The sequence below is a fragment of the Oncorhynchus masou genome, chromosome 13, assembly GCF_036934945.1.
Source record: "Oncorhynchus masou masou isolate Uvic2021 chromosome 13, UVic_Omas_1.1, whole genome shotgun sequence".
Lineage (NCBI taxonomy): Eukaryota > Metazoa > Chordata > Actinopteri > Salmoniformes > Salmonidae > Oncorhynchus > Oncorhynchus masou.
The window spans coordinates 35,653,017-35,668,891 of NC_088224.1; the positions used below are offsets into that span (position 1 = coordinate 35,653,017).

At 44.6% G+C, this 15,875-nt stretch overlaps 1 protein-coding gene across 1 annotated transcript in view; it reads left to right on the forward strand.

The window, feature by feature from the left end:
- Positions 1-9,975: 9,975 nt before the first annotated feature.
- The window catches only part of LOC135551417 (exopolyphosphatase PRUNE1-like), a 28,943-nt gene continuing 23,043 nt past the window's right edge, over positions 9,976-15,875 (forward strand). The window contains exon 1 of the mRNA XM_064982632.1: positions 9,976-10,180. Within this exon, the coding sequence (XP_064838704.1) occupies positions 10,142-10,180 (39 nt within the window). The 5' untranslated portion in view covers positions 9,976-10,141. The remainder of the gene's footprint in view (positions 10,181-15,875) is intronic.

Genomic DNA, 15,875 nt, shown 5'->3' on the forward strand with positions numbered 1-15,875 from the left:
GATTGTGAATGTAATCTTCATGGGGACACAAGTGGTTGGAGGAGAGAACTGCATGTGTAAATACACTGGTCGCGTTCATGAGCGTAATATCTCCTTGCCGTGTAGTATTGCAGAGACGAAAGTCTGAAATGTGTGTTTATTGTGTAATGGATGATATGTCACAGACTGTGTGTGACTCATCTACTCATCTGTGATATATAAAGACGACGAACGCCTGCTCTCATTAATGAAGGAACTAAATAAAATAGTAGAATCGTCCAATTCCCACACAGCTTAATTTCTTCCACGTCTTGTCTTGACCATCATTCTGATTCTAAAAGTATGATTTGTGTTGTGGAAATATGTTGTGTTGATATTGTCATGAGGTGAAAAGTATGGCACACAGCCCTGGAGGGACATGCTTATTGGGACTACTACACATGTGACGTCATGAATTTACCAGCGTAAACACAACCAATTTCGAGTGATGTGGATTCCGAGTCTTTTCAGTGAGCCGGCTCATTTGGCTCAGTTCAACTAAAAGAGCCATTCATTTAGCACCTAAACGACTCTTCCGTCAGTAGCACTTAAAAAAGTACCTAAAACCATAAAAAAATGCAAATCTCCAGAGTTGAAGACTCGATTCACATGACTTGGACTCGAGTCTGACCAGCCACAAATGGATGGCTTGAGACTAGAATTGATAGAAATAAAATAACTTGAAACTTGAATTGGAGCCTCAATACTCTGGACTAGACTTTCACTTGAGACTGATGTATGGAGCGAGATAGCTGCCAATAGGTTGAACTCCATAGCGTTAGGATCGTAAGAAAATCTATACGTAAATTGTTCGGATCGTAAAAAAGCCAGCGTGAAACATGAAAAGTAAATGTTAAATTAGAAGAGTAAACGTGCAAACCCTATGTTATGACTATGAATGAACATTTACACGTTCAATTCTTACATAACATCTTCTTTTACTCGGTTACATATCTTTTTTATAAGTACAAACTTTTGTCAGTAATGTAATGTTGCAGATGGTAACCCTTTTGGACCACACTTCATTAGAATTATATATCCTACTATGAATAGTCAGTGTGTCTACCTCGGAATTGCAGCTCAATTTCTCAATTTCATCACACTAACCAAGAACTCCAGACACACACACACACACACACACACCTAGGAGAGACTTGAGTCACTCTGTTTTCATGAATATATAATCTGGGTCTATAAGTGTTGAACATCCAAAATATTTTCAGAAAATAAAGCTCAAGCAACAAGGATAAGATAGCATTTGTGTGTTACATAAATTGCATAGTTTATTTACAGAAAATAATTTACAAAAAAAACACACTGCTATTTGACAAAGCAGGTATCAAGCAGAAATGTACTTGAAAAATATAAAATAATTTTGGTGCCCATCAATATTACAAAATTACAGTATCAAATTTATGCTTATATATATTATGTTAACTAATAGCAAAGAAAAGTTTTGGAATTGGCCTAATCAAGACCAAATTAAATCTGTGTGACATGATACCCTTTGGATTTATCATTTAAGAATGTCAGTGTACTAGTTAGTACACAGTCCAGGTTTTAATCATGACCAGAGGGACCTCCTAAGAGCCAAATTATCCTAGGTAGATTTAAAACAGCATAATTCTGAGGTTTTGATGAGAACTGGCAAAAGTTTTCACAAACTCCATCCATTTTGAGTGAGCATGCCCTCCTTGACTCAACACTGAGAATTCCGAGGTGACTTAATCTTTCATCAACCATTGTTGTCCAAAGGTGGGTTTTAATCCGTTTTAAAGCTGAGAAGCTTGTCTCGCAAGAAGCACTGCTGACTGGTGTAACGAGAAATCTTACAAAGTCAAAGCAGCTCATGGAAGATCTCTTTATAAGGTTCTAGAAACACAACAAAGTCATAGAGAGTAGACGGTCTGTCCCTTCCACTTTTCTCTCTCCTATCAAGAAGCCGCTTGGTTTGATGAACCTCGTGTTTTGAGGTCCTCTAAATCTGACGCAAAGGTCTGAGCAAAGGCAAACAGAGGCTTCTCATTCAAGAATGTTGTACTCTTTGGGTTGAGAGACTGGACCCCTTGCATTATCTCACAATTCTTCTTTGAAAAACACCTCTGCAGCGCAGCTGTGAGACTGGCAAGCGCCTGATAAAAGATAGCTCTTTGGAAGCTCTCACCATCACTTTAGTCTCTATTTTTCTGTCCTACAGTGGTCATCATCAGTGAGTCGTGGAATCTTAAGCTTGTTTTAGGCTGAGGTGCCCTGCAGTGCCTAGCTCCACTCCTATTCCCCAGGCGCTCTCTTTTGACGACTTCTGTAACCGTAATAGCCTTGGTTTCATGCATGTTAACATTAGAAGCCTCCTCCCTAAGTTTGTTCTATTCACTGCTTTAGCACACTCTGCCAACCCGGATGTTCTAGCTGTGTCTGTATCCTGGCTTAGGAAGACCACCAAAAATTCTGAAATTTTAATCCCAAACTACAACATTTTCAGACAAGATAGAACTGCCAAAGGTGGCGGTGTTGCAATCTACTGCAAAGATAGCCTAAAGAGTTCTGTCCTACTATCCAGGTCTGTACCCAAATAATTTGAACTTCTACTTTTAAAAATCCACCTCTCTATAAACAAGTCTCTCACCGTTGCCGCCTGCTATAGACCACCCTCTGCCCCCAGCTGTGCTCTGGACACCATATGTGAACTGATTGCCCCCCATCTATCTTCAGAGCTTGTGCTGCTAGGCGACCTAAACTGGAACATGCTTAATACCCCAGCCATCCTACAATCTAAGCTTGATGCCCTCAATCTCATACAAATTATCAATGAACCTACCAGGTACCTCCCCAAAGCCTTAAACATGGGCACCCTCATAGATATCATCCTAACCAACTTGCCCTCTAAATACAACTCTGCTGTCTTCAACCAAGATCTCAGTGATCACTGCCTCATTGCCTGCATCCGTAATGGGTCAGCGGTCAAACAACCTCCACTCATCACTGTCAAACGCTCCCTGAAACACTTCCGCGAGCAGGCCTTTCTAATCGACCTGGCCGGGGTATCCTGGAAGGATATTGATCTCATCCCGTCAGTAGAGGATGCCTGGATATTTTTTTTAAATGCCTTCCTAACCATCTTAAATAAAGAAATTTAGAACCAGGAACAGATATAGCCCTTGGTTCTCCCCAGACCTGACTGCCCTTAACCAACACAAAAACATCCTATGGCGTTCTGCATTAGCATCGAACAGCCCCCGTGATATTCAGCTGTTCAGGGAAGCTAGAAACCATTATACACAGGCAGTTAGAAAAGCCAAGGCTAGCTTTTTCAAGCAGAAATTTGCTTCCTGCAACACTAACTCAAAAAAGTTCTGGGACACTGTACAGTCCATGGAGAATAACAACACCTCCTCCCAGCTGCCCACTGCACTGAAGCTAGGAAACCCTGTCACCACTGATAAATCCACCATAATTGAGAATTTCAATAAGCATTTTTCTACGGCTGGCCATGCTTTCCACCTGGCTACTCCTACCCCGGTCAACAGCACTGCACCCCCCACAGCAACTCGCCCAAACCTTCCCCATTTCTTCTTCTCCCAAATCCGTTCAGCTGATGTTCTGAAAGAGCTGCAAAATCTGGACCCCTAAAAATCAGCCGGGCTAGACAATCTGGACCCTTTCTTTCTAAAATTATCTGCCGAAATTGTTGCCACCCCTATTACTAGACTGTTCAACCTCTCTTTTGTGTCGTCTGAGATTCCCAAAGATTGGAAAGCAGCTGCGGTCATCCGCCTCTTCAAAGGGGGGGACACTCTTGACCCAAACTGCTACAGACCTACATCTATCCTACTATGGCTTTCTAAGGTCTTCGAAAGCCAAGTCAACAAACAGATTACCGACCATTTCGAATCTCACCATACCTTCTCTGCTATGCAATCTGGTTTCAGAGCTGGTCATGGGTGCACCTCAGCCACGCTCAAGGTCCTAAACGATATCTTAACCGCCATCGATAAGAAACATTACTGTGCAGCCGTATTCATTGATCTGGCCAAGGCTTTCGACTCTGTCAATCATCACATCCTCATCGGCAGACTCGACAGCCTTGGTTTCTCAAATGATTGCCTCGCCTGGTTCACCAACTACTTCTCTGATAGAGTTCAGTGTGTCAAATCGGAGGGTCTGCTGTCCGGACCTCTGGCAGTCTCCATGGGGGTGCCACAGGGTTCAATTCTTGGACCGACTCTCTTCTCTGTATACATCAATGAGGTCGCTCTTGCTGCTGGTGATTCTCTGATCCACCACTACGCAGACGACACCATTCTGTATACTTCTGGCCCTTCTTTGGACACTGTGTTAACAACCCTCCAGGCAAGCTTCAATGCCATACAACTCTCCTTCCGTGGCCTCCAATTGCTCTTAAATACAAGTAAAACTAAATGCATGCTCTTCAACCGATCGCTACCTGCACCTGCCCGCCTGTCTAACATCACTACTCTGGACGGCTCTGACTTAGAATATGTGGGCAACTACAACTACTTAGGTGTCTGGTTAGACTGTAAACTCTCCTTCCAGACCCATATCAAAAATCTCCAATCCAAAGTTAAATCTAGAATTGGCTTCCTATTTCGCAACAAAGCCTCCTTCACTCATGCTGCCAAACATACCCTTGTAAAACTGACCATCCTACCAATCCTTGACTTTGGCGATGTCATTTACAAAATAGCCTCCAATACCCTACTCAACAAATTGGATGCAGTCTATCACAGTGCAATCCATTTTGTCACCAAAGCCCCATATACTACCCACCATTGCGACCTGTACGCTCTCGTTGGCTGGCCCTCGCTTCATACTCGTCGCCAAACCCACCGGCTCCATGTCATCTACAAGACCCTGCTAGGTAAAGTCCCCCCTTATCTCAGCTCGCTGGTCCCCATAACATCTCCCACCTGTAGCACACGCTCCAGCAGATATACCTCTCTCGTCACCCCCAAAACCAATTCTTTCTTTGGCCGGCTCTCCTTCCAGTTCTCTGATGCCAATGACTGGAACGAACTAAAAAATCTGAAACTGGAAACACTTATCTCCCTCACTAGCTTTAAGCACCAACTGTCAGAGCAGCTCACAGATTACTGCACCTGTACATAGCCCACCTATAATTTAGCCCAAACAACTACCTCTTTCCCTACTGTATTTAATTAATTAATTAATTTTGCTCCTTTGCACCCCATTATTTTTATTTCTACTTTGCACATTCTTCCATTGCAAATCTACCATTCCAGTGTTTTACTTGCTATATTGTATTTACTTTGCCACCATGGCCTTTTTTTGCCTTTACCTTTAAATAAAGGTGAAAATAAATAAATAATAATAATAATTGACCCTATGCAAAAATAAGGCTGTTTATGGTTACATCTAAGTGTAACAGTATAGAGCAAGGGGAACCACTACTTCAAGGTCTCAGAGCAAGTGACGTCACCGATTGAAACGCCACGAGTGCGCACCACCGCTAACTAGCTAGCCATTTCACATCGGCTACACACCCCCCCCTTATGACCTCCTCCTTTTTCCGCAGCAACCAGTGATCCGGGTCACGGCACCAATGTAACAGTATAGACTTTACGTCTGTCCCCTCGCCCCGACCTGGGCGCGAACCAGGGATGCTCTGCACACGTCAACAGTCACCCTCGAAGCATTGTTACCCATCGCTCCACAAAAGCCGCGGCCCTTGCAGAGCAAGGGGAACCCCTACTTCAAGGTCTCAGAACAAGTGACGTCACCAATTGAAACGCCACTAGCGCACACCACCGCTAACTAGCTAGCCATTTCACATCGGCTACATAAGCATCCAATTATCCACATTTTAGTCCAATCTCAATCTTAATTACAAATCCCCATTATCATAACTGTACCTTAAAATCAACTACCCGCCCAAATGACTAGTTTGATCATGGCTAACCCTACTTTGCAGTAAGTGACAGCTAGCTATAATTTCTTATACCTTTAGAATAGCAAACAGGCTATCTGCAAATTGTGGTAATCTTTTGAGTAACGTTAACAGACTGATAATAACACATGTTTGTTTTGAGTTCAAGTACGAAAATCTAACTGATTAATGGATTTCAAATTACTGAATGCTAACTTGCTGAACACTGACAGCTGTAGCCTAATAGTTACCCTATACTAGCTAAACATTTGTTTACTGTAACTTACCACACTGCACTGTATATGCGTGAATTACTAGCACAGATGTAAACATAATGTTAGGTTAAATTGGGAACCGATCTCTCTTATCTGATTAACTGTCTGTTAATGGAACCAAAGGTTTACCGTCAACTTACACAGCGACTAAACTTTCGTAAAAACCTAAACCTGATGCTAAACCTTAAAATGTACTTCAAATATGATGCTTTCGTCAATCGCGAAAAGAGCTCGTTAGAACGTGCGTTGAAGATGTCGTTCCCATAGTAACAATTAAAGCATTCCCTAACCAGAAACCGTGGATTGATGGCAGCATTTGCGTGAAACTGAAAGCGCGAACCACTGATTTTAATCAGGGCAAGGTGACTGGTAATATGACTGAATACAAACAGTGCAGCTATTCCCTCTGTAAGGCTATCAAACAAGCTAAGCGTCAGTATAGAGACAAAGTAGAATCTCAATTCAACGGCTCAGACACAAGAGGTATGTGGCAGGGTCTACAGTCAATCACGGACTATAAGAATAAATCCAGCTCAGTCACGGACCAGGATGTCTTGCTCCCAGGCAGACTAAATAACTTTTTTTGCCCGCTTTGAGGACAATACAGTGCTACTGACACGGCCTACAACGGAAACATGCGGTCTCTCCTTCACTGTAGCCGAGGTGAGTAAAATATTTAAACGTGTTAACCCTCGCAAGGCTGCTGGCCCAGACGGCATCCCCAGCCGCGCCCTCAGAGCATGCGCAGACCAGCTGGCTGGTGTGTTTACGGACATATTCAATCAATCCCTATACCAGTCTGCTGTTCCCACATGCTTCAAGAGGGCCACCATTGTTCCTGTTCCCAAGAAAGCTAAGGTAACTGAGCTAAACGACTACCGCCCCGTAGCACTCACTTCCGTCATCATGAAGTGCTTTGAGAGACTAGTCAAGGACCATATCACCTCCACCCTACCTGACACCCTAGACCCACTCCAATTTGCTTACCGCCCAAATAGGTCCACAGACGATGCAATCTCAACCACACTGCACACTGCCCTAACCCATCTGGACAAGAGGAATACCTATGTGAGAATGCTGTTCATCGACTACAGCTCGGCATTTAACACCATAGTACCCTCCAAGCTCGTCATCAAGCTCGAGACCCTGGGTCTCGACCCCGCCCTGTGCAACTGGGTACTGGACTTCCTGATGGGCCGCCCCCAGGTGGTGAGGGTAGGCAACAACATATCCACCCCGCTGATCCTCAACACTGGGGCCCCACAACGGTGCGTTCTGAGCCCTCTCCTGTACTCCCTGTTCACCCACGACTGCGCGGCAACGCACGCCTCCAACTCAATCATCAAGTTTGCGGACGACACAACAGTGGTAGGCTTGATTACCAATAACGACGACACGGCCTACAGGGAGGAGTGTGGTGTCAGGACAATAACCTCACACTCAACGTCAACAAAACTAAGGAGATGATTGTGGACTTCAGGAAACAGCAGAGGGAACACCCCCCTATCCACATCGATGGAACAGTAGTGGAGAGGGTAGTAAGTTTTAAGTTCCTCGGCATACACATCACAGACAAACTGAATTGGTCCACTCACACAGACAGCATCGTGAAGGCGCAGCAGCGCCTCTTCAACCTCAGGAGGCTGAAGAAATTCGGCTTGTCACCAAAAGCACTCACAAACTTCTACAGATGCACAATCGAGAGCATCCTGGCGGGCTGTATCACCGCCTGGTACAGCAACTGCTCCGCCCACAACCGTAAGGCTCTCCAGAGGGTAGTGAGGTCTGCACAACGTATCACCGGGGGCAAACTACCTGCCCTCCAGGACACCTACACCACCCAATGTTACAGGAAGGCCACAAAGATCATCAAGGACAACACCCAACCACTAACATTGAGTGGCTGCTGCCAACACACTGACTCAACTCCAGCCACTTCAATAATGGGAATTGATGGGAAAGGATGTAAAATATATCACTAGCCACTTTAAACAATGCTACCTAATATAATGTTTACATACTGTCAGGACCCGGTTACGAACCTGGGTCTCCAGAGTGAGAAACAGTCACTTAACCAACTGAGCCACGAATAGTCAGCAGAACCCAGAAGATGAGGCAGACACAGCAGTACTTAAGACGGTGTATTTAATAAAGTAAAAAGGAGAAGTCCTTCAATACAAAAATAGTAAATCCAAAAGATGGTAGGAATAGCACAAAAAAGCCTTAAGAGATCCTCAAAAACAAAAACAGAATTCCACAAGAGCATCCACCGGAATCGACAAGAATACACAGAACACTAGGGCTGGGTGCTAACATACAAACACAGAGCACAGAACTGAGGGGAACTAAGGGTTTAAATACAATCAGGGGAAACGAGGCACAGGTGCAAATAATAATGGGGAACAAGGGAAAAAACATAAGGTCAAAAAGCACAATGGGGGCATCTAGTGACCAAAACCCGGAACAACCCTGGCCAAATCCTGACACATACCCTACATTATTCATCTCATATGTATACGTATATTCTGTACTCTATCAGCTACTGCATCCTTATGTAATACATGTATCACTAGCCACTTTAACTATGCCACTTTGTTTACATACTCATCTCATATGTATATACTGTACTCGATACCATCTACTGTATCTTTCCCATGCTGCTCTGCACCATCACTCATTCATATCTTTATGTACATATTCTTTATCCCCTTACACTGTGTATAAGAAATTAGTTTTGGAATTGTTAGTTAGATTACTTGTTGGTTATTACTGCATTGTCGGAACTGGAAGCACAAGCATTTCGCTACACTCGCATTAACATCTGCTAACCATGTGTATGTGACAAATAAAATTTGATTTGATGATTTGATATTCCCTCTTCTTCTTCTATATGTTCTTATTCTTATTATTATTTTGTATCTCGCAACCAACGTTAATATTCTCCTCGATTTAAAAACGTCAAAATAATGCTTCTTTCAACAAGAGGTGAAATGGGATGTCAATCAGCATTAAACTGCCAGTAGGGAATTAAATATTGAGGTGGCCAATCAGATGTCAGGGGTGTCCAATGCCACCCTGGACACCCTTCTGGCTCCGCCCCTGGCTACAAGGTCCCTATTCTACAATTACATAGCTAGTCGAAAGTTGACCAAATAATGAAAAGGGCTGTCTGCTAGTCTTAATAAATACGCAAATATTTATAGTTGAACAAGTCGTTGCATGTATACATGTCTTTGAAAAAAGAACTTGACTTGAGGCTTGACTTGAAAACATGACTACTCGACTTGACTTGCTCTTAGAATGCACGAATTGGACTTTACTAGAGTCTTGACCAGTTATTCTTGTCTCGAATTGAGACTCGGACCTTGTGACTTGAGACTTGCTTGTGACTCAAATAATAGTGGTCCCTCCTCTGAAAATCTCTTAATGTAAAGCCGACAAGGTTGCCTGCCATTATGTCAGACCATGACATGCGAGACCAATTACATTTTTACCTTTCTAAATTATTACCACGCCTGCAAAAAAATATAAGAAAAAAAGGAACGCAATGTAACAATGTGTGGGCCAGAAAAAGTCTCTCTCCTCACTATCAATTGTTTCTGCAGTGATTAATTACAATCTTCAGATCATGTTTTTATAACATATCATCTGCAGATAATCGTTGTCTGAGCTCAAAAAGAAGTATAAACATTATTCAAATCAGGGAGCCAAATGAACGGCTCTCTCACAGATGCGATTCGGTCCCCGACGTTCACCAAAAAGAACCATTCAAAAAGAGCCGTTCGTTCGCGAACGACCCATCACTGCCACTTTGTACCCTTCAGGAGTTTCTGCTTTTCAAAACGTGGTGTAGGAATATTCGTCAAATTGTCTTTGCAGAGGACACGGGTCTGTAAACATTCTGTTTGGCAGAATATCCCGGGAGTGCACAACGCTGGCGAAAATGGAGGGGTTTCTACAGAGATGTAGTGCTGCATTAAAGGTAGGCACACACACGAATACGTTTACTATACATTGCATTGCATATTTTACAAATGTTTCATTTGCTCTGTTTAATGACTAGCCTTGTCCATCGCGTGCTCTCTGCTGTCTGTCATTCAATTAATTTACATATTCCAACTGTCTAAATTACTGTCACAGAGGCTGGTCACTTTTTTTCCAAGACTTTGCTGCTTTTACAATTGAATTAGCTAGCCTATTACTACTTTATTACTATTATATTATTCATAATGTATGGATATCCTAACAACCTGTCAACTAAAATTGAGAGTTTATTGATTCATTCGCTCAAGTTACAACATAGCTGAATTGAAAAGAGACTAATTGCAGTATGGTTCAAGATTCCAAAAATCATTTTTTCCTGAAGATGATGAATCTTTTCTTGTAAAAGGCCTGACACACAAAACACAGAGCGCCATGACTCATAAGGAGGTGGTGTGTGGATGAAGAGCTAGAATTGTCAGAGAGCAAGAGGAGGTAGAATACTGCCCACTGAAACTTCATTAACAGCCATTGTCACATATTGCATCTTTGGTATGTTTTCAGCACATTTTGCAAGGGGTTGCCACAGTAGAGTCAGATGACCAATGCCATGAGAGGGTTAATGATTTGTATGACATTTTAGTCAAGTGCAAAGAACCTGACATAGTGGGGGAAACACTCTTAAGCTATTCCCTTTTTTGTCCCACCCTGGCATCTCCTGCACACTGTATTGCCTGTGTGTACATTCAAGACTAAAGGTGTCATGTGTGGTGGGTACCCCTTGTTTATATAGGCTATGTGGGCACACGCACACATCTCTCTTTCTCCGGCTGGAGTCTGGGCTAAAGCTCTCACTTCCAAATTCCTGTGGCCCAACAGCTTGACTGTTGTGCATGTGACATTATTAATAGTGATATTAGGTGACACCTCTGTCACTATGCTTGAATGGCAGACATCTCATCCCCCCCCCTCCTCCTTCCCCTGCAGCCTTGGTATGGAATGCTGCTGTCTATGGCTGTCAGGCACAGCAAAGATTTAAAGAGAAGGTGTCTAATTTCAAGGGGTCGGCGATTACTCTTGAGGAGTCACCATTAACCTGCTTTACTTTAGTTGTTTTCTCCTTCCGTCAGAGAACAGCTGTGGTGGGATATCATATGGCCCGAGAGAGAATCAGAGAACACATTCGAGACGTAACGTGAGACTAATCAAAACATGTAATGGGCTGAATTGAATTCCTTTCTTAAAACCTTCTCCGTAAGACACTAGTATTTTACATTTTCTATTTAACCTTTATTTCACTAGGCAAGTCAGTTAAGAACAAATTCGTATTTACAGTGACAACCCAAACCCAGACGACGCTGGGCCAATTGTGAGCCGCCCTATGGGACTCCCAATCACGGCCGGTTGTGATACAGCCTGGATGTAGGCTTAGTTGTAGTTTGTAGTGGGCTAGTTGTAGTTTGTAGTGGGCTAGTTGTAGTTTGTAGTGGCCTAGTTGTAGAATGTAGTGGCCTAGTTGTAGTATGTAATGGCCTAGTTGTAGTTTGTAGTGGCCTTTTGATTCATTCACTTAAAAGTTATTATTTCCCAGCATCCTCCCCCCTTCTCTAAGTATGAGTTCCCATTTTAAATGGGCGTAATCAAAGCTTCGGGGCATACATCCTGGCTCTTGTCGTCTGTTAGATTTAATGTTCCTGCCCTCTGGTCAGATGCTTCTGTTTGGTCCACATCAACCACTTAGGCCAGGTTATATCTGAATACTGCCACACAGAAGGTCTCTGTGTTCTGATGTGCACTGGGCAGCCTTAGTTTAGCCACTGTCACTTCACATTATGGCCTCCACACATGGCTGGAGACTAAGTGTTGATGTTTATGTCTGGGGTTGTCCCTGACTACTCTACCTGGGGAGCTTAACGCTTTGTATGCCTGTCCTGTCTCATGCCCACACACTCACGGGTTGGGGGGCCCTCAACATGCTCATCTTTTCCATAATCAAACACTTGAAGACCATTTAATGTTATTGGTTGCAGCAGTCTTTTGCAGCAGTCTTTTGTTTTCAGTGATGAGATCAACCGATTAGGATTTTTCGATAACGATTATTGGAGGACTAAGAAAAGCCGATACCGATTAATCGGACTATTTTTATATATATATATATTTGTAATAATGACAATTACAACAATACTGAATGAACAATGAACACTTTTATTTTAACTTAATATAATACATCAATAAAATCGATTTAGTCTCAAATAAATAATGAAACATGTTCAATATGGTTTAAATAATGCAAAAACAAAGTGTTGGAGGAGAAAGTAAAAGTGCAATATGTGCCATGTAAAAAAGATAACGTTTAAGTTCCTTGCTCAGAGCATGAGAAAGTATGAAAGCTGGTGGTTCCTTTTAACATGAGTCTTCAATATTCCCAGGTAAGAAGTTTTAGGTTGTGGTTATTATAGGACTATTTCTCTCTATACCATTTGTTTTTCATATACCTTTGACTATTGAATGTTCTAATAGGTACTTTAGTATTGCCAGCCTAATCTCGGGAGTTAACAAGCTTGAAGTCATAAACAGCGCAATGGTTGAAGCATTGCGAAGAGCTGCTGGCAAATGCAGTAAAGTGCTGTTTGAATGAATGCTTACGAGCCTGCTGCTGCCTACCACCGCTCAGTCAGGCTGCTCTATCAAATCATAGACTTAATTATAATATAATAATACACAGAAATACGAGCCTTAGGTCATTAATATGGTCGAATCCGGAAACTTATCATTTCGAAAACAAAACATTTTGTTATGAACATGAGTGAAGACCCAAACGCGGTTTTAACAGAAAACAGAGTTCTTTAATAAAAAACAGGAATGGCATAAATCCTCTTCCAACGTAGTCAATGGAACAAAAGAACGTAGTATAATGCAGGTTGCACCTGCCATGCAGACTCCGACAGGACAGGACAAGGTGGAAGCAAACGAGACGACAGCTTGCTTCTGGCATCAAAAAACACAAACAAGAATCAGACCCTGAAAGTAGCAGGAACAGAGAAAGAAATAGAGACCTAATCAGAGGGGGAAGAGAGAACAGGTGGGGAAAGAGAGAATGAGCTAGTTAGGAGAAATGTAGAACAGCTGAGGGATGAGAGACAGAGAAGGTAACCTAAAAAGACCAGCAGAGAGAGAGAATGAAGAGAAAGGACAGGAACAGACATAACAAGACATGACAGTACCCCCCCACTCACCGAGCGCCTCCTGGCGCACTCGAGGAGGAAACCTGGCGGCAACGGAGGAAATCATCGATCAGCGAACGGTCCAGCACGTCCCGAGAGGGAACCCAACTCCTCTCCTCAGGACCGTACCCCTCCCAATCCACTAGGTACTGATGACCACGGCCCCGAGGGCGCATGTCCAAAATCTTACGAACCCTGTAGATGGGTGCGCCCTCGACAAGGATGGGGGGGACGAGCGGGGGCGCGAAGAACGGGCTTAACACAGGAGACATGGAAGACCGGGTGAACGCGACGAAGATAGCGCGGGAGAAGAAGTCGCACTGCGACAGGATTAATGACCTGGGAAATACGGAACGGACCAATGAACCGCGGGGCCAACTTGCGAGAAGCTGTCTTAAGGGGAAGGTTCTGAGTGGAGAGCCATACTCTCTGACCGCAACAATATCTAGGACTCTTGGTCCTACGCTTATTAGCGGCCCTCACAGTCTGCGCCCTATTACGGCAAAGTGCCGACCTGACCCCCTTCCAGGTGCGCTCGCAACGCTGGACAAAAGCCTGAGCGGAGGGGACGCAGGACTCGGCGAGCTGAGATGAGAACAGCGGAGGCTGGTACCCGAGGCTACACTGAAAAGGGGATAGACCGGTAGCAGACGAGGGAAGCGAGTTGTGGGCGTACTCTGCCCAGGGGAGCTGTTCTGACCAAGACGCAGGGTTACGAAAAGAAAGACTGCGTAAAATGCGACCAACAGTCTGATTGGCCCGTTCGGCTTGACCGTTAGACTGGGGATGAAAGCCGGACGAGAGACTGACGGAAGCCCCAATCAAACGGCAAAACTCCTCCAAAATTGAGACGTGAACTGCGGGCCTCTGTCGGAAACGACGTCAGACGGAAGGCCATGAATTCGGAAAACATTCTCGATAATGATCTGAGCCGTCTCCTTAGCAGAAGGGAGCTTATCGAGAGGAATGAAATGAGCCGCCTTAGAGAATCTATCGACAACCGTAAGAATAACTGTCTTCCCCGCTGATGAAGGCAGTCCGGTGATAAAATCTAAAGCGATGTGAGACCACGGTCGAGAGGGAATGGGAAGCGGTCTGAGACGGCCGGCAGGAGGAGAGTTCCCAGATTTAGTCTGCGCGCAGACCGAACAAGCGGCGACAAATCGACGCGCGTCACGTTCCCGAGTGGGCCACCAGAAACGCTGGCGAATGGAAGCGAGCGTACCCCGAAGGCCGGGGTGGCCGGCTAACTTGGCAGAGTGGGCCCACTGAAGAACGGCCGGACGAGTAGGAACGGGAACGAACAGAAGGTTCCTAGGGCAAGCTCGCGGCGACGGAGTGTGAGCGAGTGCTTGCTTTACCTGCCTCTCAATTCCCCAGACAGTCAACCCGACAACACGCCCCTCAGGAAGAATCCCATCGGGGTCGGTGGAGACCTCAGAAGAACTGAAGAGACGAGATAAAGCATCAGGTTTGGTGTTTTTGAGCCCGGACGATAAGAAATAACAAACTCGAAACGAGCAAAAAACAGAGCCCAACGAGCCTGACGCGCATTAAGTCGTTTGGCTGAACGGATGTACTCAAGGTTCCTATGGTCAGTCCAAACGACAAAAGGAACGGTCGCCCCTCCAACCACTGTCGCCATTCGCCTAGGGCTAAGCGGATGGCGAGCAGTTCGCGATTACCAACATCATAGTTACGTTCTGACGGCGATAAGCGATGAGAGAAAAACGCGCAAGGATGGACCTTGCCGTCAGAGAGAGAGCGCTGAGAAAGAATGGCTCCCACGCCCACCTCTGACGCGTCAACCTCAACAACAAACTGTCTAGAGATGTCAGGTGTAACAAGAATAGGTGCGGATGTAAAACGATTCTTAAGAAGATCAAAAGCTCCCTGGGCGGAAACGGACCACTTAAAGCACGTCTTAACAGAAGTAAGGGCTGTGAGAGGAGCTGCCACCTGACCGAAATTACGGATGAAACGACGGTAGAAATTAGCGAAGCCCAGAAAGCGCTGCAGCTCGACGCGTGACTTAGGAACGGGCCAATCAATGACAGCCTGGACCTTAGCGGGATCCATCTTAATGCCCTCAGCGGAAATAACGGAACCGAGAAAAGGGACAGAGGCGGCATGAAAAGTGCACTTCTCAGCCTTCACATAAAGACAGTTCTCCAAAAGGCGCTGGAGGACGCGTCGCACGTGCTGAACATGAATCGAGAGAGACGGTGAAAAAATCAGGATATCATCCATGTAAACGAAAACAAAAATGTTCAGCATGTCTCTCAGGACGTCGTTAACTAGTGCCTGAAAGACAGCTGGAGCGTTAACGAGGCCGAAAGGAAGAACCCGGTATTCAAAGTGCCCTAACGGAGTGTTAAACGCCGTCTTCCACTCGTCCCCCTCCCTGATGCGCACGAGATGGTAGGCGTTACGAAGGTCCAATTTGGTGAAAAACCTGGCTCCCTGCAGGAT